Genomic DNA, 26,272 nt, shown 5'->3' with positions numbered 1-26,272 from the left:
GAGAGTCTGTCCCAAGTCTTCCGTCCTATGCAGAACTCTCGCAGAACTCTCGTATGCACGGTTAGAGCAGTGCAACTCGTAATAGGCCAAAGGTGCAAACAGCCCCATCGTTCACTGACGGACAGACGGAATTTTTTTGTTTTTTTGTTTTTTTTAAGATTTTATTTATTTATTTGACAGACAGAGATCACAAGTAGGCAGAGAAGCAGGCAGAGAGAGAGGGGCGGGAAGCAGGCTCCTGCTGAGCAGAGAGCCCGATGCGGGGCTCAATCCCAGGACCCCGGGATCATGACCTGAGCTGAAGACAGAGGCTCTAATCCACTGAGCCACCCAGGTGCCCCAGGCTTTTTTTTTTTTTTTTACTACAAGAAGATAACAGTGTAAGTGCACCATTCTGCACCTCGCTTTCTCTAACAATAGGTCTTTGAGAGCCATCCACATCAGTACATAGAGAGCTTCCTCATTCCTTTACACAGCTGCATAATATTCCACGGAACAGAGTTAATGTAGTTTATTTAAACAGTCCCCCAGGTGGGGACATTTAGGTGGTTTCCAGTCTTTTGTGATCACAAACAGTGCTGCCGGAAATAACCTCGTAAATGCAAATTTTCATGTGTGATAGTGTATCTCTAGCATAAACCCCTAGATGCAGAACTGTGGCTTTCCAGCTTTCCTGTTTTCACTGAGGTGGAATTGACATACAGTGAAATCCACAGGTTCTCAAGTGGACAGTTGTAGGTAAGTTAAAGATTTTAATTATTTATTTGAGAGAGAGAGAGAGCATGAGCAGGGGGCAGAAGGAGAAGGAGAAGCAGGCTCCCCACTGAGTAGGGAGTCCGATGTGGGCCTCAATCCCAGGACTCTGAGATCACAACGTGAGCTGAAGGTCGACTCTTAACCAGCTGAGCCACCCAGGCACCCCTGAGGTTAACCATTTAGTGTGTTCATGCATCCACCACCTCTGTCTACTTCCAGAACATTGTCATCCCCCCAAAAGGAAACCTCATGCCCCTGAGGAACATTCCCCGTTCCTCCAGTGTGTACTCGTGTGTCTGGCTTCTTCCAGGCAGCATGCTTTCAAGATTCGTCTGTCCTGTGTGTCTATCAGTAGCTACCTGCTGTCTAGTGCTGCGAAGTATTTGCAACAACACATCCCCCGTCAGTTCAGAATTTGTCTATGCTGTATTGGTTAGGGTCTAGGCTAAGCTGCTGTAACAGAGACCCCACAGCACACAGTGGCCCAAGCAAGACCCAAGTGTATTTCTCCACACAACTGCCCTGAGGTAGGCAGCTCTGCCCCCAGAAAATTGTCGAGGGGCCGGGGTTCCTTCTGTCTCCGAGCCTTGCATTCCCTGCGGTGTCCATGCCCCTGCGGTCAGGGTTGGTTCACCACCACTATATCCACATGCTAGCTATCGAGAATGGGGAAGAGGCTATAGAAGCAAGCTTCCTTTGAAGGTTGTCTGAAAGTTGCACGCCTCCCGGTCATTCTTTCCATGGGATTGCTCAATAATGTGACCATCCGTAGCAGTGCACCCTGGGAAATGTAGTCTTGGGCTGGGCTTCCTGTGGCAGCTGCGAGGCAAGGTGTCCGTCCCAAAAAGGACAAAGGATGAGAGGGGAGACTGGATATAGGGTTGGGTGGGAGCATTTATGGGATCCAGAGGTGTCAACTGGAAGCCAGGGCAGCTGACCTATCTACTCTCCACTGGGCCTGGAGTCTGCCCTAGGTTCCTATAATCTCTCTCCAGGCCTAGATGCTGGGAGACATGTACTTTTTAAAAACTTCTTTCTCGGGCACCTGGGTGGCTCAGTTGGTTGAGTGACTGCCTTCGGCTCAGGTCATGATCCCAGACTTCCAGGATGAGTCCCTCATTGGGCTCCTAGCTCCTTGGGGAGTCTGCTTCTCCCTCTGCCCTTCTCCTCTCTCATGCTCTCTCTCACTCATTCTCTCTCAAATAAATAAATAAAATCTTTTTTAAAAAAATTCTTAAAAAAAAAACTTTTCTCTTTTTAGAATAACTTTAAACTTATAGGAAGATCAAAAGAATAATAGTACAAAGAACACCTGTATGCCCTTTACCCAGTTTCATGTCTTTTAACATTTCCCCGTCTTTGGTCTCTTTGTTTTGTGATTTGCATGTGCTCAGGCAGAATATTCTCGAGCTGAACCTTAGTGAAGTTAGCAACCCGAATGGGCTTGAATACGGTCTTTGGTCAAACCTACCAGAGAATATGTACTTTCATGTCACTACCTCTTGTCAAAACATACTGCAAAATAATTTTTTATATGTTGCAATCAAGGAAACATATAAACAGGGGCACTTGACAGCCTTAGTTGGAAGAGCACACAACTCTTGATCTCAGGGTTATGAATTCGAACCCCACGTTGGGCATAGAGATTACTTAAATAAGTTTATTTTTTTATTTTTATTTATTTTTTTTTCAAGCAGAGAGAGAGGGGGAAGCAGGCTTCCTGCTGAGCAGGGAGCCCGATGTGGGGCTCGATCCCAGGACTCTGAGATCATGACCTGAGCTGAAGGCAGAGGCTTTACCCACTGAGCCACCCAGGTGCCCTCTTAAATAAGTTTATTTAAAAAGAAAAAAACGAGAAAACATATAAACATGTAAATTGCAGCCTCTGTTTGGTTTTTCGTTGTGTTTGCTACATTGGATCCTAGATGGGGGAGAGTACTATAAAGGGCATTTTGGGGGACAGTTAGAAAAATTGGAACATGGACTCTTTGTTTATGTTGTTATTGAGTTGTTGTTAAATGTCCTGGATTTGATCATCGCACTGTGCTTATTTAAGGGAATGTCCTTAGACTGCCTGGGTGGGTTGCTCGGTTAAGCGTCTGTCTTCAGCTCAGGTCATGATCTTGGGGTCCTGGGATCAAGCCCTACATCGCAGGGGGGGGGGGTTCCTGCTCGGCAGGGAGTCTGCTTGTCCCTCTCCCCTTACTCATGTATGTGCTCCTCTCTCTCTCAAATAAATAAATAAAATCTTCAAAAAGAGAAATGTCATTGGGGTGCCTGGCTGGCTCAGTCGGTAGAACACGCCAATCTTGATCTCAGGGTTGTGAGTTCAAGCCCCACATTGGGTGTGGTGTACCTACTTAAAAAAAAAAAAAGAGGAAGAGACAATGTCCTTATCTTTCAGCAATATATGCTGAAGTATGCAGGGGTTAAGGGGCATGGTATCTGACTGACAGGCAGCTAACTCAAATGCTCAGGAAAATAGATAATGTGCTGACATGTGCATATTACGAATAGGGGGGCTGATGAAGCCAGTGTGGCAACAAACTTTGATACTTGGGGATTCTGGGTGAAGGGTAAATAGTTCTGGCAATTTGGAATATTTCAAAATAGAAAGGGCTTTGGTTTGGTTTTGTTTTGAAGGGGGATGGGAAGCCTCTCAAGTGTTCTGGGCTGGGAAGGGACCAGTTCCAATTTGTGTTTCAGGCCACTGCCTGGCACCCAGCACAGTGTGACCGGCCTAACGGTCAGCCGCCCAGTTGTTTGTAGAACGGAGGCCTGGGCAGGTGGGGAGATGGGTGGGCGATGGCGTCAGAGGCAGAGGTTTATGGTAATGAGAGGGGTGTGCTGAGGACTGGGTTTTTGGGGGTTGTGGGCAAGCAGCCAGGTGAAGGGATGTGGAAGGTTTGCGCATGTGACGAAAGGGTTAAACTGAGGTGGGGAGTGGGCTGTCATTATAGTAGCATATAGTATATGGTGGTTTGGCATAAGGAATGTGCCAGCACCCCGTGATCATGCTACTCCCGGGGCCCTCCAGGGAACAAAAGGCTCCTGGCCATGGTGGGTGCATGGGGGGCCATGAAGAAGATAGGAACCCTCCCCAGCCCTGACTTGCCCTGCAGGATGGATGGCAAGCGGCGGCCAGGCCCAGGGCCAGGGGTGCCCCCGAAGCGGGCCCGTGGGGGCCTCTGGGATGAGGAGGAGCCATGTAAGCCATCCCAGTTTGAGGAGGAGCTGGCACTGATGGAGGAGATGGAGGCCGAGCACCGACTGCGGGAACAGGAGGAGGAGTTGGTGCAGCCGGGCCTGGACGGAGCAGCAGATGGTGAGACCTGGAACGGGAACCCCCTGCAGCCCCACACCCGTCCTGCCCGTGAACCGGGTCAGCCATAGAGCTTGCCTGTGACCTCTGACCTCTGGCCCACACTGTATCCCTACGAAGTGCTAACCTTTGACCCCATGCTAGTATGCCACCTTTGTTGCCTACAGCTCCAAGTCTGACCTTGACTCTTGACCCCATAATCTCTCCTGAGTTACTTGCCTGAACCAGAGCGCCCTATCCTCCTGACTTCCCTTTCATACATCAGATGCCACGTTGGAGGTCATGGGCTGGGCTGGGGGACCACGACTCCATGTACCCTGCTTGTCTTCCCTCCCCTCCCCACCCAGGGCAGTTCTCCCCAATGGCCATAGATGCCCGCTGGGTGCGGCCCACACCACCCCCTCTGGATCCCCAAACGGAGCCTCTCATCTTCCAGCAGTTGGAGATTGACCATTACGTAGGTGAGCTCAGTGGGCAGAGGCCTGGTGGGTGGGAGGTGGGGCCCTGGGCTTTGAGGGAGGAGATGAACCCACAGTGCCCACACAGGTGACCAGGGCTGTGGGTGCCCAGAGGGGCAGCAAGAGGGGAAGGGGGCACAGGTGTCCCACAGGGCTTCTTGGAGGTGGGGAGTATCTTCCAACTGAGGCCTGAAGGTAAGAGCTGGCTCCTTGCTGAGGCGAGACACGTGTGGTTTGACATCCATCCGTCCCTCTGTCCATCTGGTATCAGTCAGGAACAGCTGAGGATCTGCACTAAGACAGGCCCTATTTCAGTCAGATCAAGTCCCTGTTCTTCGAGGCTCACCTTCTGGAAGGATAGGCAGAAGAAAAAAGGAAATGGAACCTCTGGTGGCTTGTGAGGGTTATGGAGGGACATGTGGTAGGGCAGAGGTCCCAGACTGCACATCTCCGAGGTCTGAGGAGGGAGAGGTCTGGAATGTTTGAGGAACGGCCAAGAGACCATGGTGGCAGGAGCAGGGGGCAAAGATAGGGGGAAAGGGCAGCATGTGAGGCCCTGTCTGCCCAGGCAAGGACATGGGGGCTCCATTCCACATGGGCGGGAAAGCCTTTGGCTCTGCAGAGATCACACTGACTCGCAGGTTAGTAAGGCTCCCCTGTGAGAGAGTGAAGAGACAGGCGACTGGCCGGGTGCAAATGTCCACCATCCACATACTGGACACAAAACCAGGACCGCGAATATGGTCTCAACAGTTCTCAACAGTCAGAGTACAGTCCGGTCCAGGAAGGGACAAAACACTTGATCAGACAGTTCACTCGAGGAGAGACCGTGGCAGATCAGCACTGGGGTGGACACTCAGGGTGTCCACTGGCTGTGGACTCAGGGACACACTGGCTGTCAGGGTGATGCAGATGACGGCCACCGCGAGACACAACACGTCCTATTAGGAGAGCTCACACCCACACGCGGACACCAAGGGCTGACAAGGATGTGGGCCAATGGATTGCTTGCTCGCGCCCTCCCGGGGGGCATGCTATGCTTTGTAGCCTCTCTGGGAAATAGCCTGGAAGTTTCTTAGAGGTCACCCTACCCTTTTTTCCTCCTCTAGCTTTATTGAGATACAAGAGTTAAATCCACTCTTTTCTTAGGACCAAGCAATTCTACCCTAGATATTTCCCCTAGATTGACAGGAGCCAGTAGACTGTGTGGTCCCGTGTATGTGGACAGTCTCAAACGACAGAACTAGAATGATGGAGAGCAGACAGACCACGAGGGCCTGGGCTTGTGGTGGGAGGGGTGTGATGAGGAGAGCACATCTCTCAGGAGCTGTCTAGAGTGACAGACCTGTCTTACGCCCGATTTTGGTGGCGGTTCCACGAATCTATATATGTGTATTAGAGCTCATAACATTGGACCCACAAAGTCAGTATTATTTTCTAAAAGGAAATACTTTTTTGCAAAAATAGACTCCCTCTAGCTCTACAGTGGCAAACAGACTGTAGGGACGACGATGGAAACGGAGGCTAGCGGGGAGATGGTCGGGGCAGAGTGAACAGTGGGCAGACGCACCCCAAGATGCAGGAATTAGGGGGCTGTGTTCCTGGCCCAGGAGGAGCCTGGGGAGGCAGGCCGTTGAGGAATCTGTGGGGGTTGCCCCTGCCTTATCCCATGACACCCCCAGGCCCAGCACAGCCCCTGCCTTGGACACCCCAGCCGTCCCGCAACCCCGTGCCAGTGCTCCGTGCCTTTGGAGTCACCGACGAGGGCGTGTCGGTCTGCTGCCACATCCAGGGCTTCGCACCCTACTTCTACACCCCGGCGCCCCCTGGTGAGTGGCCCTGACCTGCCAGAACCCCTCTTGCTCCTGTCCATCGGGAGGCCCCCGCCCGACCCCACCCCCAGTGCTTCTAACAAGCTCTCCCACGGCCAGGATTTGGGCCCGACCACCTGGGTGAGCTGCAGCGGGAGCTGAACGCCGCCATCAGCAGGGACCAGCGAGGAGGGAAGGAGCTCATGGGGCCGGCGGTGCTGTCCGTGGAGCTGTGCTCCCGGGAGAGTGAGTGCTGCCCAGGGGCCAGGCGGGTCGGGGTCCCTCCAGGCCGGTGCTAGCTTCATCTGTCCACAGGCATGTTCGGGTACCACGGGCACGGCCCCTCCCCATTTCTACGCATCACGCTGGCGCTGCCGCGCCTCATGGCCCCTGCCCGCCGCCTCCTGGAGCAGGGCATCCGTGTGGCGGGCCTGGGCACCCCCAGCTTCGCACCTTATGAGGCCAATGTCGACTTTGAGATCCGGTACGACCCTGCCTCTCTCCAGCCTCCACCCCTACTGCCCCCCGCTGCCCCGGCCAGCTTCCGCCGACTGATCCTCACCCCCTCCAGGTTCATGGTGGACACAGACATTGTCGGCTGCAACTGGTTGGAACTCCCAGCAGAGAAATATGTCCTGAGGTCGGAGGGGAAGGTACGGGGCTCCCCAGGGGCAGGGGGGCCACAGAGCCGGCACCCTGCAGCCACTGACAGGCCCCATTCCTACAGGCCACACTGTGTCAGCTAGAGGCAGACGTGCTGTGGTCTGACGTGGCCAGTCACCCGCCAGAAGGGCAGTGGCAGCGAATCGCACCCCTGCGCGTGCTCAGCTTTGACATCGAGTGCGCTGGTCGCAAAGGTCTGTCTCCAGGGCCCAGAGCTCCTCCTGCTCTCGCTTCAGATATTGGTGACATGCTGGTCTCCTCCCAGGAGTCCCCATACTTCTTGAGCTCACTCGGGGAGAAGGGAGTGAACATGCAGGCGGACAGGTTGTTGTAAGACTCTCCGTCGAAGGAGGATGGTGGCGGACAGTGACAGGGCTGCTCGGACGGGCGGGCAGGGAAGGCCTCAGGGCTGATGAGGCAGGCCTTGTGCAGAGGGATAAGGAGCCTCCCCCAGCGCGCACGTGCCTCTGCAAAGAATAGCAAGTGCAAAGTCCCTGGGGCAGGACCATCCCAGTCTGTGAGGGACAAGGAGAGGGCCAGGAGCTGAAGAAAGGGGAACCAGGGTGGGTTGCACGTGGTCTCTAGGCAGTGGAGGCAGAGGGGAGTAGACGGTCTGGGGAGATTCGGAGGTGCAGCCACCCTGATGTGTCATTAAGGGAAAGGAGGAGCCCAGTCCCCTGCATCCCCTTCTTCTTCCCTGTGCAGGTATCTTCCCTGAACCTGAGCGGGACCCTGTGATCCAGATCTGCTCACTGGGCCTGCGCTGGGGTGAGCCGGAGCCCTTCCTGCGCCTGGCACTCACCCTACGGCCCTGTGCCCCTATCCTGGGCGCCAAAGTGCAGAGCTACGAGCGGGAGGAGGAGCTGCTCCAGGTGGCTCTTGTTCCGTTTCCCCCCATTTCCTCAGAACCCCCCACCCGGCCTCCACATCCCAGGCTCAAGGCCTCTGGATGCTGAGACACCCGGTCCACAGGTTCAGACCCCTTCACTTTGCAGGGGTGAACATTTCCCCTCTGGGTTCTGTGTTATTTTCAGAAGCACCTGCTCAGTCTTTCTACAGTGGGCAGGAGAGCTCTAGGGTTGTTCTGGGGGGCTTCTGGAATGTTCCAGGAGTGGGGAGGACCCACGCCAGGGGGATGATCAGGATGACAACCAGGGTGACCCAGTGTGCTCCCACCCCCAGGCATGGTCAGCCTTCATTCGTGCCGTGGACCCCGACGTGATCACCGGCTACAACATCCAGAACTTTGACCTTCCGTACCTCATCTCTCGGGCCCAGACTCTCAAGGTAGGGCAGGCAGGTCGGGTAGGCTTACCTCACTGGGGGCTTGAGGGGCGGGCAGCCCCCTGCTCCTCCTCGCTGCCTTCTGGCTTGTGGCTCTGTCCCTGGCGGGTGGCCCGCCTTGCCCCGTACCTGCAGCCCACCGCCCCCACCGTGCTGCTCCCTGCTGGGCTCCTACCTAGCTCTCCCCGGTCCCCTCACCCCATGCACACAGTCTCCCCACTGAGCTCAGCATCATCCCCAACTCTGCCCCTCCTCCAGCTGCCCATCTGAGGGCGGCTCCCCAGCCGCAGGGCGCCATCTGTAGCTTCTCAGCCCTGCAGCCATCGGGCCTCTGACTATCCCCGTCCTGACCTCCTGTCTCTCACCTCCAATCCCTGCCTCCCTGGCCGCAGAGGGCTTTTCTGCATCAGAACTGCTTCTGCTTCTGGGCTCTCCGCGGGAAGAGCGTGGCATCATGGGTGGCGTCGCGGCCCTGGGATGGGGGTGGGGGTCCCCGATCTGGGCCACGGCTCCCACGCAGCCTCACCCTGCCGGTGGGCTTTGTCCTCAGGTGCACACATTCCCCTTCCTGGGCCGTGTGTCTGGCCTCCGCTCCAACATCCGGGATTCGTCCTTCCAGTCCAAGCAGACCGGCCGGCGGGACAGCAAGGTGGTCAGCATGGTGGGCCGCGTGCAAATGGACATGTTGCAGGTACATGGCCGGGGTGGGGTGGGTGCCCCCCTCACGGGGCTGCTGGGGCACAGGGCCCACCATGCACCCCCTGCCTCAGGTGCTGCTGCGTGAGCACAAGCTCCGCTCCTACACGCTCAATGCCGTGAGCTTCCACTTCCTGGGCGAGCAGAAGGAGGACGTGCAGCACAGCATCATCACCGACCTGCAGGTGCCTGGCCCTGGCCTGTGACCTCTGACCCCTGCACCTCCTGCCCCCACCCTACCCCCCATCTGACTCTTCTGTCGACTCCTCTGACCTCGGCCTCCCGCCTTCCTGACCAGGAGGCTTCAGCCTCCCAGCTGTCCTGACTTTCACCTTGACCTATTGGTTTTGACTTGTGACCTCACCCTACAGGTGTAAGTCCCCACTCCTGCCCATTCACAGGACCTCTGGCACTGCATCCTTTATCCTGCAGTCCCACCCGCATCTCTGGTCCACACTTGCTCTCCAGACGGCCCCCTCCTCCCTCTTACCCTGTCAGCTCCCCGACCTCCTCCCTCCCCACTCTGCACCCAGACCCTTGCCCTCTTCCTGACGCAGCCTCCTCCCCTGATGCCACCTGTGTCTGTCCCCAGAATGGGAACGACCAGACGCGCCGCCGGCTGGCCGTGTACTGCCTCAAGGATGCCTTCCTGCCCCTGCGGCTGCTGGAGCGGCTAATGGTGCTGGTCAATGCCATGGAGATGGCACGAGTCACCGGCGTGCCCCTCGGCTACCTGCTCAGCCGTGGCCAGCAGGTCAAGGTCGTGTCCCAGCTGCTGCGGCAGGTCAGTGGGTGGAGCTAAGGGTGGGCCGGGTCATGACACCCCCAGCAAGTCCCCACTCCTGGCCTCTGGTCACTCTCTGTGTCTCCTGGGAGGTGACACCTGGATGCCCTTCCATGCTCCTCCTCCTCCCTCTTCCTGTCTGCCCACGCCTGCCTCCATTTCCTGACTTCCCTCCTAGGCCATGCGCGAGGGACTGCTGATGCCCGTGGTGAAGACAGAGGGTGGCGAGGACTACACGGGGGCCACAGTCATCGAGCCCCTCAAAGGGTGAGGCCCCGTGGCTGGGTAGGGGCGGCTTGGGATTCCCAGGGCTGACTCCTCCTCGACCCCCAGGTACTATGATGTCCCCATTGCCACCCTGGACTTCTCCTCTCTGTACCCGTCCATCATGATGGCCCACAACCTGTGCTATACAACGCTTCTGCGGCCTGGGGCCGCTCAGAGACTGGGGTATGACCCCCTCTTCATCCTGTGTACCCCCAGGCCTGCCTGTGAGGCAGCTTCAGCCAGGACAGGGCCGGGAGCCCAGAAATAGTGGAGAGGGGAGATTCGAGAGGTGGGGAGAGCCTGAAAATCTGGAGGAGGAAGTGATGGGGAGGCCAGGTTCATGCCGTCCTCCCCATCCTCCTACCCAGTCTGACTGAGGATCAGTTCATCAAGACACCCACAGGGGATGAGTTTGTGAAGACATCAGTGCGGAAAGGGCTGCTGCCCCAGATCCTGGAGAACCTGCTCAGCGCCCGGAAGAGGTTGGTTCTGGAGCATCACACCCACCCCTGTGCAGACTTGCTCTTCATCGGTCCCTGTCCTTCATGGTCACCCCAGAATTGCCATGTCAAACTTAACTGCAGCTCCCATTTGCCTCCTCTGCTGTGTGCCTCTGTGCAGTGCACAGCCTGAACAACAGTACATGGCACCGATTTCTAGAACAGCACCCTAACCAGAGCCCAGCCCCAGCCTCTTTTCTCTCCCTGAAACCTGGGGCACTGCATCAGTGGCCTTTGCTTCTGTCCTTCCAGGGCCAAGGCTGAGCTGGCCAAGGAGACAGACCCCCTGCGTCGGCAAGTCTTGGACGGGCGGCAGCTGGCATTGAAAGTGAGCGCCAATTCTGTATATGGCTTCACTGGTGCCCAGGTGGGCAAGCTGCCATGCCTGGAGATCTCCCAGGTGAGTGCTCAGTTGCCTCAGTAGGCAGGGGGGAGCTGACAGCAGACAGCCCCTCCCTAGGAGAACCAGGTCTCTGTGTGGTGGAGGTTGCAGTGCCCCAACTTGCTGAACATCTCTGTGGGTCTGGCAGGTGGCGAAACGGATGAGGGTTCCTGCCCTCCTGCAGCGTGCAGCCTCATGGCACACAGATGGTGACAGCCGTAAATGCATATAGGAAGGCAGTTGGTGCCAGGGGCTCTGCAGACAGATGAAGCGGTGAGGTGGGGGGAGTGGCAGGGTGAGCAGAGGTTTTGTTTGTTGCTCATTCGTTCCATTCATTGTAATCCCATCTGACAGACCCCACCCGCCTCCTCCCCTGGTGCCCGTAAGGGTAGGGATGCAGAGGGCAGGTTCCAACCAGCTGGATGGGCATAACAGGGCTCATAGGGGCTGGGGCGGTGCTAGAGGCCGACCAGTAGCACACCCAGGCTCTGATGCTTCACGCACTGTGTGAGCTCTGTCGCGGAAGGAGCCAGTGCGAGGGTACTCCTTTCCACCCCAGCTGTGTGGTGTTTGCAGGGTGCTTGGTCAGTGCCCTGCTCTGAGAGGGGATGTGGACCGAAGACCCCACAGTGGTGTCCCAGGACTGTTTACCAGAGGCAGCTCTGCTGCTCCGATGGAGAAACAGATCCACGCTTAGACCACAGAGGATCTGGGTCCAAGGTTCTGCCAAGCTGGGATCAGTGCCTCAGCTCATGGCCTGAGAGACCCTTAGGTCTTTCTGTCCAGCTCCTTGCACTGGGGTTTGGGTCTCAGCACATTCCAAACTTGGTTGCCCCCTGCCATGGGAGGCTCCCTCTGTACCTGGGCACTATGTCAGTCCTCATGTGGCTCTGCATGGAAGACTTGGAGGAACTGCCAGTAGCTGGGCTTTTGGGTGGGAGAGACCTGTGTACACTCCCACGCACCTTCAGTCCCAGAGCCCCCAAGATCACGCTCCCATCCAGTGATCCACCAGAAGGCCTCGAATTTAGAACCTACTTACGATTATAACTTTAATACAGTTAAGGGGTAGGGATTAAAATCAGCCGAGGGCAGGGTGCCTGGGTGGCTCAGTGGGTTAAAGCCTCTGCCTTCAGCTCAGGTCATGATCCCAGGGTCCTAGGATCGAGCCCCTCATCAGGCTCTCTGCTCGGCAGGAAGCCTGCTTCCCTCCCTCTGTCTCTGCCTGCCTCTCTGCCTACTTGTGATCTTTTGTCTGTCAAATAAATAAATAAAATCTTGAAAAAAATTTAAAAAAAAATCAGCCAAGGGCAAAGGCACAGAGCTTCTAGTTGTCTCTCCCAGTGGAGTCACACAGACAGTGCTCATTTCTCCTGATACTGGTGTGTGACAACGTGCGCAGAGTGTTTCTCACTAGGAAAGCTCACCCGAGCCTCAGTGTCCTGGGTTTTTATTGGGGGCCAGTCACATAAGCACAGAACTTCTGTGTGACTGACCTTTGTTACTCGGTCTCCAGACCCTGAAGACAGAGGTCAGGCTGATACCATGTGGCTCCAGGCCTCACCGTGAGTCAAGTTAGTACAGTCCAAGGTCCTAGGTGAACAAAGACACTATCTTAGGTAGGATGTTCCAAGGGCTTAGAGGTTTCCTCTAAAAGCCAGGCCTCTGGCAAGGTTCATCCCATAGTGCATCCACCCATACTCCTCTCATTGGCCTTCCGTAGTCCCCTGGGGCCTCCCCAGTCTACTTGGTGGAAAGAGGTGGGTGTTCGGCTGTCAGACTCCAGCCGGAGAGAGGAGAGGTCAGGCCTGGAGGGTTTGGCTTTCCTTCCCCTGAAGCGCCCTCATCAGGACTGTTGCTTCCTGGTCTGTCGCTCTGTCTTTTCCTTCTTCATTCTTCTCTCTGTCCCTCTGTTTTATCTGTTTCTTAGTCTCATTTCTTATTGTTGTCTCTCAGGCTTACAAAAACAAAACAAAACAAAACAACCCATGGAATCATTCCAGGAAAAGATGAAGGGAAGAAGGAACACAAAACAGGTGGAACACACAGAAAGAAGATAGTACAGTGGTAGATGTAAGACCAGATAAGATCAGTAATTATACTAAATATAAGTTGCCTAAACACTCCAGTTAAAAGACAGAGATCTCTGACTGGGTCCAAACAAACCAAAACAGAAGAGTCACCCGTTTCTCCTTGGTGTGTTCCCCCCCAGCCCCCCACTGCCTCAGCTGCAGCTTCCTGTAAAGTAAGACTGTTGGAAAGTTTCTCCATGAGGCAAGCACAACTCTAGCCCTGGGGGGAGGGGGCACTTAACACATAGGGTCATTTCCTGTTGCCCAAAGATGTGGGGTGGCACTGCTGGCTTTCGGGGAGGAGGCCGGGAGCGCCAATGGTCCTGTACCTTGGAGAGCTGCCTGCGGTGTCCCCACACGTCACGGCCCCTCTGTGGAGGGAAACACAGTGTTGATGGCCCCTCCAACCTCAGGCTTGCCAACACGCACTTTTTGCAGTCATTCCTCTTCTGTGCCCAGAGCTCTGGGCCAGGGACCCAGTTCTTTCCAACAGACCCTTAAGGAGCAGCTTAGTAGCCCCATTTTGTAGATTCACAAATCAAGGCTCAGAGGGTCGGAGTCCCTTGGCCGAGTCCACGCCCCCAGGAGGTAGTGGAGGTGGCAGCCTGAGCCCATGAGCTGTAGATGGCTCCGGGGCCCTCACTGCCTGGTTCTCTCCCTGACAGAGCGTCACTGGGTTCGGGCGCCAGATGATTGAGAAAACAAAGCAGCTGGTGGAGTCCAAGTACACGGTGGAGAATGGCTATGGCACCAACGCCAAGGTCAGTGGCTACCCGACCTGCTGCCCAGAGATGGGCCTGGGACTGTTGGGGGATTCCAGGGGGCTGGCCCTCTTCTCCCCCCTTCCTCCCAGTCACACACACCCCTCCCCAGGTGGTGTATGGTGACACTGACTCAGTCATGTGCCGATTTGGTGTCTCGACTGTGGCGGAGGCAATGGCTCTGGGGCGGGAAGCTGCTGACTGGGTATCGGGCCACTTTCCCCCACCCATCCGGCTGGAGTTTGAAAAGGTAAGTGGACCTCCCTTGGGCTTGGAGTAGCCAGGTTTCAGAGGATCTCTGATTTTCGGGGCCTGCAAAGTGTAAGAAGGCATTCACATGAGGTTCTCCTGGTATGTCAGCATCTGGAGAACCCCAGTGTTGCTCAGGGTCTCTCCTTTTGGGGTGCCCTGCTCTGGGTACTCTGGGTATCCCATTCTCCATGTTCATATGCCCCAGTTTTGAGGAATTTTCCTGCCTTGGATTGTCTCAAATTTGAAAACCTCTGACACCTTGGGCTTCACTACACAGGGTGGTGTCTATTTTGTGAAAACCTTGTCAGTCTTCAAGCATCTCTGGTGTTGGGTGTGGGGGCTACCTTAGGTGCTGGGGACCCTGATGTTGTGAATCCTGGATTGTGGTGCCATTGGCCAGTGCTCCTTGGAACTCAGGAGGAATCAGGCTGGGGTCTGGGGGTGCACACTGTATGTTCTTTCCAAGGTTCAAACTTAGGGTCAGGTCTTGGGTATACCTGCTCTCAAATATGGAGCCTCCCAATTTTGAGAAGCCCCTATGTCAGGGCTCACTCCTGGGCCCAAGTCTCAGCTCCTTGAACCCCTGTCTGCCTCAGGTCTGTCCCAGATCCAGATGTGGGGCTGTCCAGGCTACACCCCCATGTCTGGGTCTTGTGCTTTAGGACATATCTCTAGGTTTATCCCAGTCTCTATTTCATGTCTGAGGCCCCTAGAATGCTGAGGGTGCCCCTGGGCTCAGGCGCTGGAGTCTTAGGGTCTATGTCCCCCAGTGTCCCCATCCCGCATGGCACAGATCAGCCTTGTGTGTCCTCAGTTTCTGAGGGAGGTCTTGGGCCTCTGGAAGTCTCAGGTCTCAGCCGCAGGTCCTCCCCCAGGTCTACTTTCCCTACCTGCTCATCAGCAAGAAGCGGTATGCTGGCCTGCTCTTCTCCTCCCGGCCTGATACTCACGACCGGATGGACTGCAAGGGCCTGGAGGCCGTGCGTAGGGACAACTGCCCCCTTGTGGCCAACCTTGTCACTGCCTCCCTGCGCCGCCTGCTCATCGACCGGTGGGTGGGATCCCCTCCCCTGAGACCAAGGAGTCCCGGCCCCCAGCCCCCTCCTCCCTTGGGGACCCAGGTGTCAGGCCCAGCTCGTCCTCAGTGGTGGAACGGTGGAAAGAGTGTGGGGTGGGACAGCTGTGTGTCTGGGCCCCGCCTCAGCCACCTTGCAGCCTGTGGCCTGGCCGCATCCCTCTCTGCCTTGGGCCTCAGCCCCCAGGGCACATCCTGGCCCCCCAGCCTTGGGGGTGGTGGAGGTACCAGCCTGGCCCTCAGCAGCCGCTGGCGACACCCCCCCCACCCCATTCCGGCCCTGCAGAGACCCGGCGGGCGCTGTGGCCCATGCACAGGACGTCATCTCCGACTTGCTATGTAACCGCATTGACATCTCCCAGCTGGTCATCACCAAGGAGCTGACCCGCGCGGCTGCTGACTATGCCGGCAAGCAGGCCCACGTGGAGCTGGCCGAGAGGTCTGCCCCGGGGGGTGTGCAGGACTGCCCAGAAACAGCCCCTCTCCTGCCAGCCGGGCACCACTTCCTGTGCCCCCGGCCACCCGCCAGCCCACCTGCCTTCACCGCCTGGCCTCCCCGGTCTCCCCGCAGGATGAGGAAGCGGGACCCCGGGAGTGCGCCCAGCTTGGGCGACCGTGTCCCCTACGTGATCATCGGCGCTGCTAAGGGCGTGGCTGCCTACATGAAGTCCGAGGTCAGGCCCACCTGGGCTGCCCGCTCCGCCCAGCTCCCCTCAGCTCTCACTTCTGCTTTCCAAGCCTGGCGGGGAGGGTGTTTCCCTCTGTGGGCCCCATAGGGCCCTGAGAACCGCCCCCAACACACCCCTGGGAGTTGGCTCCAGGATGCCTTTCTCCCAGGCCTCCTGTGCCCTCTGGAGGCCCCCCCACCCCGTTATTCTGACCCCCCTCCCTCCCTCTGCAGAAGAAGACCCAGCCTCACTGTGCACACTGAGTCTCACCATCTGTTTCTGTGTCTGTCTCCTTGGTCCTTGCTCTCCAACACATAATTCTCTAGGATTCATGTCCTCCCCCCTCTACACCCTGATGGCCAGTGACCTCTGACCCCCACAACCCCTTCCTCAGTCTCCAGGTCTGATCCCGCCCCCTCATATCTTGGCTTCTGGCCTTCGCCTCTAGCTACTGTACACCTTCATGGCCCCGCTCCAATAGGTGACCTCTGACCCTTGCTTGGTATAACCTGAGGACCCCCACCCGTGGACCCCAGCATGGATCACAGCTCATGACCAGGGACCGCCTTGGGGTCTCCGACACCATCCCGGATCCCTGCCCCCCCCACTGATGCCACCCCCTGCAGGGCGGCACCTGGGTCCCGTGACTGCCCCACACCATTGCCCACCGTCACGACAGGGAGCCCCACCCCATGGCTCGCAGTGCCCTTTGCCCCGCTGCCTGCTGAGGACCACAGCCCCGGCCCCCCGGCCGCTGTGTTTGCAGGACCCCCTCTTTGTGCTGGAGCACAGCCTGCCCATCGACACGCAGTACTACCTGGAGCAGCAGCTCGCCAAGCCGCTCCTGCGCATCTTTGAGCCCATCCTGGGCGAGGGCCGCGCCGAAGCCGTGCTGCTGAGTACTCAGGGGCAATGCCCAGAGGGGAGCAGGGGGGCACCGGGGGCCTGCGGGGGGCGGCCTGGGCCCACTGCCTGCCCTCACCTGCAGGGGGTGACCACACACGCTGCAAGACGGTGCTCACGGGCAAGGTGGGCGGCCTTCTGGCCTTTGCCAAACGCCACAGTTGCTGCATTGGCTGCCGCACCGTCCTCAACCACCAGGGTGAGCGCCGGACTCCAGCCCTGACCCCAGCCCCTCGGGGGGACCCCAATCCTCCACCTTCCACCGTCTACCCAGCTCCTCTATCACTGAGGTTCCCGGCACCCGCCCTCCCAGCTGGCAGTGCCACCCGGATGGGCCTCAGCCCCTGGGCGGGGGCTCCCGTTCACAGGCACCCCCTTGAGGGTCCTGGGCCCCCCGCCCCGGGAGTTCCCCGGGGAGTTTTCCCCCACACACTCGCTCCCTTGTTCTCTTGTCTCTGGGGACTTTCAGAAGCCGGGATGGGCAGCGGGTGGGGAAGGGGCAGGGACAGGGCAGCTCGGGCTCTGGCTGGGCCCCAGCTCCCCTGTGCCGACCCGCCCCTCTGCCAGGAGCCGTGTGCAAGTTCTGCCGGCCTCGGGAGTCTGAGCTCTACCAGAAGGAGGTGAGGGTGAGGCGGGGCGGGTGGGGGGTCGTGGGGACGGTGAGGGGAGGGCAAGGCGGGGACCGGGGCCCCCCTTCAACTGTCTCACCCCCAGGTGTCCCACCTGAACGCCCTGGAGGAGCGCTTCTCGCGCCTCTGGACCCAGTGCCAGCGCTGCCAGGGCAGCCTGCATGAGGACGTCATCTGCACCAGGTACGCAGGCCCTCCCTGCAGGCTCCTAAGGCCTGGGGACCGGAACCCTGACCCTGAGATGGGGGGGCACGCTGCCCCAAATGGCTGATGTTCTAGGTGTCCCAGCCTTGCTGTGGGGAGGGCGCTGCTTGGGGGGCCAGCATCTGCCCAGGAAATGGCCACAGTTCTCTCGCTCCTGCTCTTTGTCTCTGTCACACGCATGCATACACGCGCGCGCACACACACAGGCACCATGGCCCAGCCCCCTTCCCCAGGGCGGGCCAGGCTTTCCCCAGGGAACGGGTGGGCGGGGCTGGTTCCCACGCCAGGTGACAGGTGATATACGGCTGGTGGAGCCCAGCGTCGCCGCGGGTGCCCGCTGTTACGGTTCCCCCCTGTGCCCGCTGAGCAAACAGCCTGCTCCTGAGGGGGGTTGGGTGGGCAACAGGCGGGGGCCAAAGTCCTGGGAACGGCCCCGGCCCCATCACTGGGCTGGGCAGCGCCCCAGTCCTGACCCTGACCCTCACCCCACCCACAGCCGGGACTGCCCCATCTTCTACATGCGCAAGAAGGTGCGGAAGGACCTGGAAGACCAGGAGCAGCTTCTGAGGCGCTTTGGCCCTCCTGGCCCTGAGGCCTGGTGACCTCTGACCCCTGCAGGCTTCTCATCAGGGCTGGGGGGGCAGGGACGGTGTTGGCGGAGAATTAATAATAAAGTTCAGGCCTTTTGTTTCCTGGTGCTTTGTGGTCTCCGGTGGGCAAGGTCCACTGTCCTGCACCCTGGCCCAGGTGGGTCAGCTCCACTCAGTGGGGTCCCCTGACCCCAGGAAACCCCTGCTGACTTCCTCACCTTCCCTCCAAGAGCAATGCTGCCAGCCCCATGAAAGCTGGGCCTGCCTCAGTCTCCCTCTGAGACCCTGAAGGCCCTGAGGGAACGTCTAACCACATATCCTCCTCTGCCTGGACCGCCCCCCCCCCCCCCCCCCCCCCCCCAGCCCCCACTCCGCCTCCAGGTGCCGGCCTGTTTCCTCCTGGCCTGGGGCAGCCCCTCGCTCAGAAGCCTCCACTCCAGGCACAACCCAGGGGACCCCCCTTTCCATGTCATACACCCACGATGTTTCCACCTCTGGGTCCTCACAGGCACTGGGCCTGGGTTTTCCTCAGAGTAGCCCCCGCAGCCCCTCCCAGTCCACGTCCACTCCTGGGATTCCTGGCATCCCCACCTGGCCTTCAGATGCCATTGGTGTTTGAGTCTGCTCCTCGATGTTATGTGCCCCCCACCCCCAGCAACCCACTCCCCCCCTCTGGCTCCTGGGCCTGGACCCCCACTTCTCTGACCGCAGGACCCCTTGGCTTCCCTACTTCCTTAAGGTCCCCTGGAATCCAGTTCCTCTCCCATCTCCACCACTCAGGGTCAGCCCCCCATTCCTACCCCAACTGTGGGGATCCCCAAATCCAGACGGGCCCTGGGCCTGCCCACTCCACCATGTGACCAAGGTGTTGTGCAATCCAGCCCCCTCCCCTGACCCTCCCCGAGGGGATTTTCGAGGAGGGCTGTGCTCTGTGCAGGCCAGCCGGCACCCCTGCCCCCCCCAGGGGGCTGGGCCAAGGCATAAATAGGGGTGGTGGCTGAAGCAGACAGCAGACCCAGCCCAGCACCACCATGCTCGCTCTAGAGGCTGCACAGTAAGTGGGGGTTCCCTAAAGGAAGGGGTCCCCCTGCCCTTAGGACCCTCTGCCAGGCCTCCCTCAGGGGTAGGGGGCAGGGGGGTGGGAGGGAGGGGGTTCCCCCTGCCTTTTGCCCATTCTAGATCTCTTCCTTTCCTTTCTTGGCGTCCTTCCTCCATCCTATCCCTGTCTCTCAACCATCGAAAATCTCTCCTTGGGATGCCTGCCTCCCCTCCAGCTAATAGCCTCTCCCAGGCAGTCCCCCCAGGCCTGTCTGTCCCCCCGGCCCCCCCATGGGGCCTCGCTGAACCTCTGGCTTTCTCACTTGTTGCCCACTCTGCTGCTCATCACATTGTTTTGTTTCTGTGTTCTATCCTCTGCCTCTTGCTCCCTCTCTGCCTCTGTCTTTGCCCCAGTCTCTTTCCAGTTCTTCCTGTCTGTCTGTCTGTTCTCTCCTGCTATCTCCCTGTCTCTCCTCCAGCCCCTTCTGCCGATTTCTGGGACTCAACTGCTTCCTGCATCAGTGAATGTGTGTCTCCATACTTTCCTCCCATTCTTGCCCAGTGGCTCTCCATCTCCTCTGGTCCAGAGTGGACCCATTTAATGGACTTGATGACGGAGGTCCCCTCCCTGCCCCCATCAGCCCACTGGTGCCACACCACCTCTCCAGGGACTTTCTCTCCCTCACTTTCCCTGCCCCCCAACCAGCCTCTGCCTATGCAAATCCCAGGGGTGGGGGGACATTTGCCTGTCCCCCCACCCCCCACTTCCTGTCCCGCTCGAGTGTGGTGGGGCTGGTCTCACACAAGGACACACAGCAGAAGAGCTGCGGTAGTCACAGCTGCAGCCGCCTCCCCCCTCCGGCTCCCCCACTGGCTCCCAACCACCCTGAGACTCCAGGCTGAAGGCACCCTGACATGCCCCTGTGTCTCTCCCCCTCCAGGCTCGACGGGCCACACTTCAGCTGTCTGGTGAGTCGGGGCCCTGGGGACCAGGGAGGGTAGAGAGGACCCACATGGCCCACCTTGACCCCCCTACCTCAGTTTCCCCTTCCATTCCTTCCCGTCACTTTGTCTTTCTGACTCTCCCTCCATATCTCCCACCAGCACCCTCCTCCTCACCTGCCCCATCTCCTTCCTGGACCTTTCTCTGCCAGCTCTTGCCAGCTCTCAGACTCTGGGTCCACTTCCTGTCGTGGGGAAGGATGGGGGTCCTTGTGTCTTTGGCTTTGTGTCTCTCCCTCCACCCACCCCACATTCAGCAAACCTATCAATTCCTTCTTTCCTTCTCTTCCTTGCCAAATTGTTTTCTCAAAAGCGTAGTCTAATAGTTCAGACACACAGAATACTATGCTCTCACCATCCATAACCCACAACCCCGTCCAAGAACGAAAACCTCGCTCACTCCCCACGCCCCATTGCCAGCATGTCCCACCTTGCTTCAACTTGACAAGTTTTTTGCTTTAAAAAAAAAAAAAAATGGAGGTATAACCTACAAGTTGGAAAGTGGCAGATCTGGTGTGCAGCCCAGTGACATTTCACATTACGCACACACCTGTGTAACAGCTAACCAGACCAAGACATAGAATGTTTCCATCTCTCTGGAAGATTCCCAAACAACAACCACCCCTCCCCGCTGGGATCTTTTCCAACATGGATCCGTGTTGCCTGGTTTTGACCTTGATATGAAGTATATCGGGCAGGATGTCCCCTTTGGCTCTGGCTTCCTTCATCAGCATTCTGTATTGGGCATTGTTTTGCCTTGGTATTTAAGTACACTCTGTCCCCTATGTGGGGCTCGAACTCACGACCTGAGATCAAGAGTTGCATGCTCTACTGCCAGCCAGCCAGGCGCTCCAGCCTTGGTTGCTTTTCTCTGTTGTCTAGTGCTCTGCTGTGCCCCCGCCCTGCAACACACACACGCCACGACCACCTGTTTATCCACTCTCCTGTCCATGGGCTATTTCTCGCTTGGGGCTCTTGGAAAAGCTGCTCTGATTGTTCTCGAACAAGGCTATTTTGTGGACCTATGTTTTCAGTGCTGTGGGGTAATACCTGGGAGTGAGGCTGCGGGGTCGTCTGGATGTCTAGCCTTGGTCTTGACTATAATGGCTAAAGCAATACATAATTCTTGAGGGGTAGATCAAAATGATAGATAGGTGGATAAAAGAAGCATTGAGATTTTCTTTGCCTCTGTAGAAACACTTCTACCCCTGGGACAGGCGAGCCTGGGGGAATTCTTCCCTGCCTTCCCCATGCCTTCCTAGGAGCCCACGGTCTTAGCAGGTGCTGGCTGCCATGTCCCTGAGACCCTGGGTCTTGGGGTTTCTGCACATCTCCTGCTGTGTCTTTCATTCTGTGTGTGTGTGTGTGTGTGTGTGTGTGTGTGTTCCTGCTGTGGTGTGTATGTGTGTCCCTGCTTTCTGTATCTCTGTATGTCTCTTTCTTTGCCCCTGTCTCTGGTGCCTGGTCTCTATGGCTCTTTCTGTCCATCTCCCAGCCTTCCCCTCTTCTCCCTTGTCCTTGTCAGAACCCTTCTGCTGGCCCAGAATGGGTGTGGGGGCTCCCCAAAGCCTGGGATGACCCCTCTTCCCCCCACCCATCAGTATCCAGATGGTGTCTTCTATGATCTGGACAGCTGCAAACACCCCAGCTACCCTGACTCAGAGGGGGCTTCTGGTGAGTGGCCCTGCCCTAGCCATCCTCTTGACCTGGACCTTGGGCCCATTTCACAGATGGGGGAGCTGAGTCCCAGGGGAGGATGTCACCAAGTTCAGCAGGATAAGATTAGCCTAGTCTCCAGACCTCCCCCCTTTTCCTCTCCCACCCACCCTCTTGCCCATGCAAATTATGGGGAAAAACATTTGCAAGGCCTACAATGGCCTCTCTGTGCTGGGGGCTTTGAGTGGGTGGGGCTGAGGCCAGACCTGGCTTCTGACTCAGCGCCTTCCCGCCCTCTCCCAGACTCCCTGTGGGGCTGGGACCTCAGTCCAGCTGTCCCAGCCACCTCCTATGAAGCCTTCAACCCGGCTGTGGCCAACTTCAGCCATCCTCAAGGAATCCAGCTCTGTTACGGACCCTCGACCTACAGCCCCGTGGGGAGCCTGGACCCAGCCCCCAGTGTAGAGGCCCCGGGGCCCAGCTTCCCAGCATACCCCACGGAGGACTTCACCAGCCAGGTGAGGGACAGGGACACGATTAACTTTCCCATCATCGGCTCGAGATTTCCTAGATGCCAGGCAGCGTGTGAAAGCCTCTGGGTTAAGTACCATTTCTGCTCCATTGCACGGGCCAGCCAACAGAGGCGTGGATGTCAGGCAAGGAGCTGCACGGGAAGCCATGTTCTGGGTTGGGCAGGCTTTCAGGGAGGGGGCCCGGGTATCCCTTGGCCATGCCATGGAGATGGGAACTGAGGCCAGAGCACAGGCTGTAAAGGGTGGGGGGGCACAGTGGGGAAGGCCACAGCGAGGACCCAGGAGGAGGAAGCTGAGGGAAGAGCAGAGGGAGGGAGGAAAGGGGGTCCCTGGACTGCAGGTGATCCTGACCTTTTGCAGACCATGGCCCCCCCGGCGTATGCCCCGTACCCCAGCCCTCTGCTGTCGGAGGAGGAAGACCTCCTGCTGGACAGCCCAGCCCTGGAAGTTTCAGACAGCGAGTCGGATGAGGCCCTCATGGCTGGCCCTGAGGGGAGGGCATCTGAGGCAGGTACGTAGGAGCTAGTGGGGTGTGGTGGGGCTCCAAGAGGAGATGGGGGAGGGGCTAAAGGAACCCCCGGTTTCTCAAGCACCTACTGTATACTCCAGTGATGAGGGTATTTCCCTGTGTGACCTGGGGCAAATGACTGTACCTCTCTTGGCCTGACTTTCCTATCTACCGTGGGGATGACGTAAGTGTCTATTACTGGAGTGTGGGGATTAAGTGCGATAATACAGGTGAAGGAGAGCGGTGCTTGGCACAGCAGTCAGTCAGTGCGTCTCCACCCTTTTCAGACACGATATCAATGGACACAATCATAGCAACACAGGTCCCCGGAACCCCTGTTTCCGCCCATGTGACTGACCCGTGGTTTGCCCAGTTCCTGGGCCGGTAGGATTGTGAGTTACTTTCCCTACCTGGCTCTCGGTTTCCCATCTGTAAAATGGGCAGCAGCAGCAACAGCCCCATCTCCTGGGCTTCTGATGAAGATCAAATGAGCTCGTAACTGTAAATGCTTAGAACTAAGTGCTTCACAGAGGTTTGTAAAATACACACACACACACACATACACACACACACACAAGCCTCATTTACAGCTGAGGAAACGCCAGCTCAAGTTCACTGCTGGGAAGTGGCAGACCTGGGGTTCTGGTACCCAATGGCCTGCTATGAACAGCCCCTCTCTGGCTTCGTGGGGGTCTTTGCTGCTGGTAGGAGCAAAAAAGAGACCCCCAGCCACCCCCGCAAATCCTTCCAGGATCCCAGTCCCTCTGGGGCTGAGAAATGGCTAGGCGCATTCAAACCCACTTCAGATCTCTTCACCACTCAGCGCCCCGTTATAAGCCTCTGAGGGGCCTTGGCAGTCCATTCCACGGATCCTGTCCTCCACACGCAGGGCAGACACGTATTACTACGTGCGGGCCACCAGCAGAGCAGAGGAGAGACGCAGGTCCCCAAGATAAAGCAAGGCAGGGGGATGGGAGCTGTGGGGTAACAGCTTCGGGGAGGAGAGAGGCTTGCCTCCGATGGGGGTGGTGGTGGCCCAAGGCGGACCCAGGCAGATGCCTCCTCCCTCGTCCCAATGCTCTCGGCTGTGAGACTGAGGCTTGCTGGGGGCCCGGGAGGAGGGGTGAAGCGGAGGGGGCGGGGAAGCGCGGCGCCCCAAGGCTCGCTCCCCTAACGTGCCCCGACCACCGCAGGGGCCCGCAAGAAGCTCCGCCTGTACCAGTTCCTGCTGGGTCTGCTGACGCGCGGAGACATGCGCGACTGCGTGTGGTGGGTGGAGCCGGGCGCCGGGGTCTTCCAGTTCTCCTCCAAGCACAAGGAGCTCCTGGCGCGGCGCTGGGGCCAGCAGAAGGGCAACCGCAAGCGCATGACCTACCAGAAGCTGGCGCGCGCCCTGCGCAACTACGCCAAGACCGGCGAGATCCGCAAGGTCAAGCGCAAGCTCACCTACCAGTTCGACAGCGCGCTGCTGCCCGCCGCCCGCCGGGCCTGAGCCCAGTGGGGGGGCTCTCCGGGGCTCCACGTCTGCGTCACGTTGGCGTCCCCACACTCTAGGTCATAGGACCCGTGGATTCCCCACGCTGTTGGGGGTGGGGGGCTGCCATAATCCCTAAGCTCTGCCCAGGGCCCCTCTGGGACTCCACCCCACCCCAATCATGTCTGGGGCCCCTCTGGGATTTCCTTGTCATGTTCAGGATCGCCAGGATCCTCGTGTCTTGGGTCACAGAACCCCTGGAGGACTATACTCTGTGTCTGTGCGGAGGGGGTGGGCAGGACCCTGCTTCCAGATCGCCTTGTGGTGTCTGAGATCGCCAACCAAGCTCTCTGAGCTCCCTTGTGTGTCTGGGATTCCTCAGTCTCATCTGGGGAGGGTGAGCTCACAGCTCATCACACAGGGAGGGGGTTGCTGCTTGTAACCCTAAGCCCCGTCCAGCCAGGGTCTCTCTGGGATCCCCTTCTCATGTCTGACACTCTCCTATCAGATCTGAGATCTCCTACTTATGTCTGGGGCCTTCTGGAAACCCTCTATCATGTCTCAAATCTCTATGCCCATCTGTGACTCTCTTGTCCTGTTCCCCAAAATATGTTTGTCATCTTGAGATCCCCCAATTCTCTGGAGCCACTGTGCTATCACTTTTTGTGCGTGTGTCTGGAATTCTCCAATCACATCCAGAGTATCTCTGGGATCCTTTGGGCCTGTCTAAAAACAACCTTGTCAGGTCTATGGGAGACCTCGGTGAACTCTGTCTTGTCCAGGCCACCTCTGGGATCCCCTGGTCTGTCTGGGATCCTTCCAATCACATCTGGGGCCTCCCTGGGATCCCCTATCTGCTCTGCCCCTTTGGGGACCCCATCAGCAGACCTGAGTTCTCACAGGGATCCTCCCCTTCCTGGAGTACACTCTGTAGGGCCAAGCTAGAGATCATTCTGGCCAGTCAACTGATTTCCGGGTGATCTTGGCAGCTCTCCCATGTCATCTCTAACCAGAGGTCTCACATTGGTACCCCTACCCCTCCAGCTCCCTTTGGGGCAAATCAGATCTCCGGTGGTGGGTCCTTCTTTAGTTCCCTGCAGCAGTGAGGGAGATTTTACAAACCCCTTCCCTTCAGACTTTGCACGATCCAGCAAAGGTGGGCAGCTTTGCGGTGCAGAGAGGCTGGAGGAGGGTGCCGGGCACCCTTAACGGGGTGCCTGTTCTCCAGTCTGTCCCAGTCCCCGCTGCCCCTGGCTGTCAGACCCCAGTGGCTTCTTTCAGTCGCCTCTTGGCCCCTGACCATTTGTGTTTTCAGCCCTGGTGTGAACCCACGGAGGTGAAGCTTGGGTTCACCGTGGGAGCTCCGATTTGAACCCTGTGGGGGTGTCACAGACTGTGGGCTAAGAGGCCAGAGTCCCAGTCCTTGAGTCTTTGTGACTGGGGGATCTAGGGTGAAAGACTTACTGCTTCTGGGCCTCAGTTTGTCCCTTCTGTGAAAGGGGAGAGGAGGAGGAAGATAGAAAAAGTCCCCTGCAGCCCTGCTGAGCCTTTGATGCATCTTCTGGAAATCTACCCCACCACCCATTCATTGACGTCCAGGAGGAGGACGACAAGGAAGGAACTTCAAAGACCCAGAGAGGGAAAAGGTCCTTATGGGGCACACAGCTGCTGGTAGCAGAGCCCAGGCTGGGACCTGCCCTCCCAAGGACAGCACACACCTTCACACTGGAATGGGGGCAGGGTGGGAAGGGAGTGCCAGGGACAAAATGTTCCCAGGGCCTCCTCTTGCAAATGAGGTACCTTTTGCAAAAACTATCATCATCACCCCAAGTGTGGAATAAAATAAAATAAAACAAATCAAGGTAGACAGGCTTCCTAGGACCCTTTGTTAGGGATGGCTCTCTGTCGGCCCAGGCCTGCTGACTGGCAGAGACACTGAGGCGGAGGCAAGGCGGACCACAAGAAGGGATGGAAGAGGCGTTCA

At 57.9% G+C, this 26,272-nt stretch overlaps 2 protein-coding genes across 4 annotated transcripts; both read left to right on the top strand.

The window, feature by feature from the left end:
* The first annotated feature begins 679 nt into the window (after positions 1–679).
* Positions 680–18,175, top strand: LOC111160794 (DNA polymerase delta 1, catalytic subunit). The gene is made up of 27 exons (XM_022524141.1): positions 680–738; positions 3,879–4,081; positions 4,426–4,539; positions 6,219–6,365; positions 6,468–6,593; positions 6,663–6,831; positions 6,919–7,000; positions 7,075–7,204; positions 7,716–7,882; positions 8,193–8,297; positions 8,845–8,985; positions 9,065–9,175; positions 9,583–9,774; positions 9,953–10,041; positions 10,108–10,224; positions 10,410–10,523; positions 10,794–10,941; positions 13,661–13,756; positions 13,869–14,006; positions 14,884–15,059; positions 15,370–15,522; positions 15,655–15,757; positions 16,518–16,650; positions 16,740–16,853; positions 17,222–17,274; positions 17,369–17,466; positions 17,984–18,175. Exons 2-27 carry the CDS (start codon positions 3,880–3,882, stop codon positions 18,087–18,089), a joined length of 3,324 nt encoding a protein of 1,107 aa, XP_022379849.1. The 5' UTR covers positions 680–738; position 3,879; the 3' UTR covers positions 18,090–18,175.
* Positions 18,176–18,803: 628 nt separating this feature from the next.
* Positions 18,804–26,153, top strand: LOC111160795 (Spi-B transcription factor). Of its 3 annotated transcripts, none has more exons than XM_022524145.1 (6): positions 18,804–19,131; positions 20,057–20,084; positions 21,719–21,791; positions 22,077–22,291; positions 22,667–22,813; positions 24,008–24,130. In XM_022524145.1, the coding sequence occupies exons 1-6, from the start codon at positions 19,109–19,111 to the stop codon at positions 24,053–24,055; spliced, it is 534 nt and encodes a 177-aa protein (XP_022379853.1). In that variant the 5' UTR covers positions 18,804–19,108; the 3' UTR covers positions 24,056–24,130. The 3 variants fall into 3 exon arrangements, with proteins under 3 accessions (XP_022379853.1, XP_022379851.1, XP_022379850.1); XM_022524143.1 differs by having other exon boundaries at positions 19,074–19,131; positions 22,667–22,817; positions 24,008–26,153; XM_022524142.1 differs by lacking the exon at positions 18,804–19,131 and having other exon boundaries at positions 19,856–20,084; positions 22,667–22,817; positions 24,008–26,153.
* Positions 26,154–26,272: the final 119 nt, after the last annotated feature.

Source organism: Enhydra lutris, unplaced genomic scaffold (assembly GCF_002288905.1).
Source record: "Enhydra lutris kenyoni isolate GAN:26980312 unplaced genomic scaffold, ASM228890v2 scaffoldscaffold77, whole genome shotgun sequence".
Taxonomy (NCBI): domain Eukaryota; kingdom Metazoa; phylum Chordata; class Mammalia; order Carnivora; family Mustelidae; genus Enhydra; species Enhydra lutris.
The sequence above is the reverse complement of the archived record's forward strand: the minus strand, read 5'-3'. Positions and strand labels throughout refer to the sequence as shown.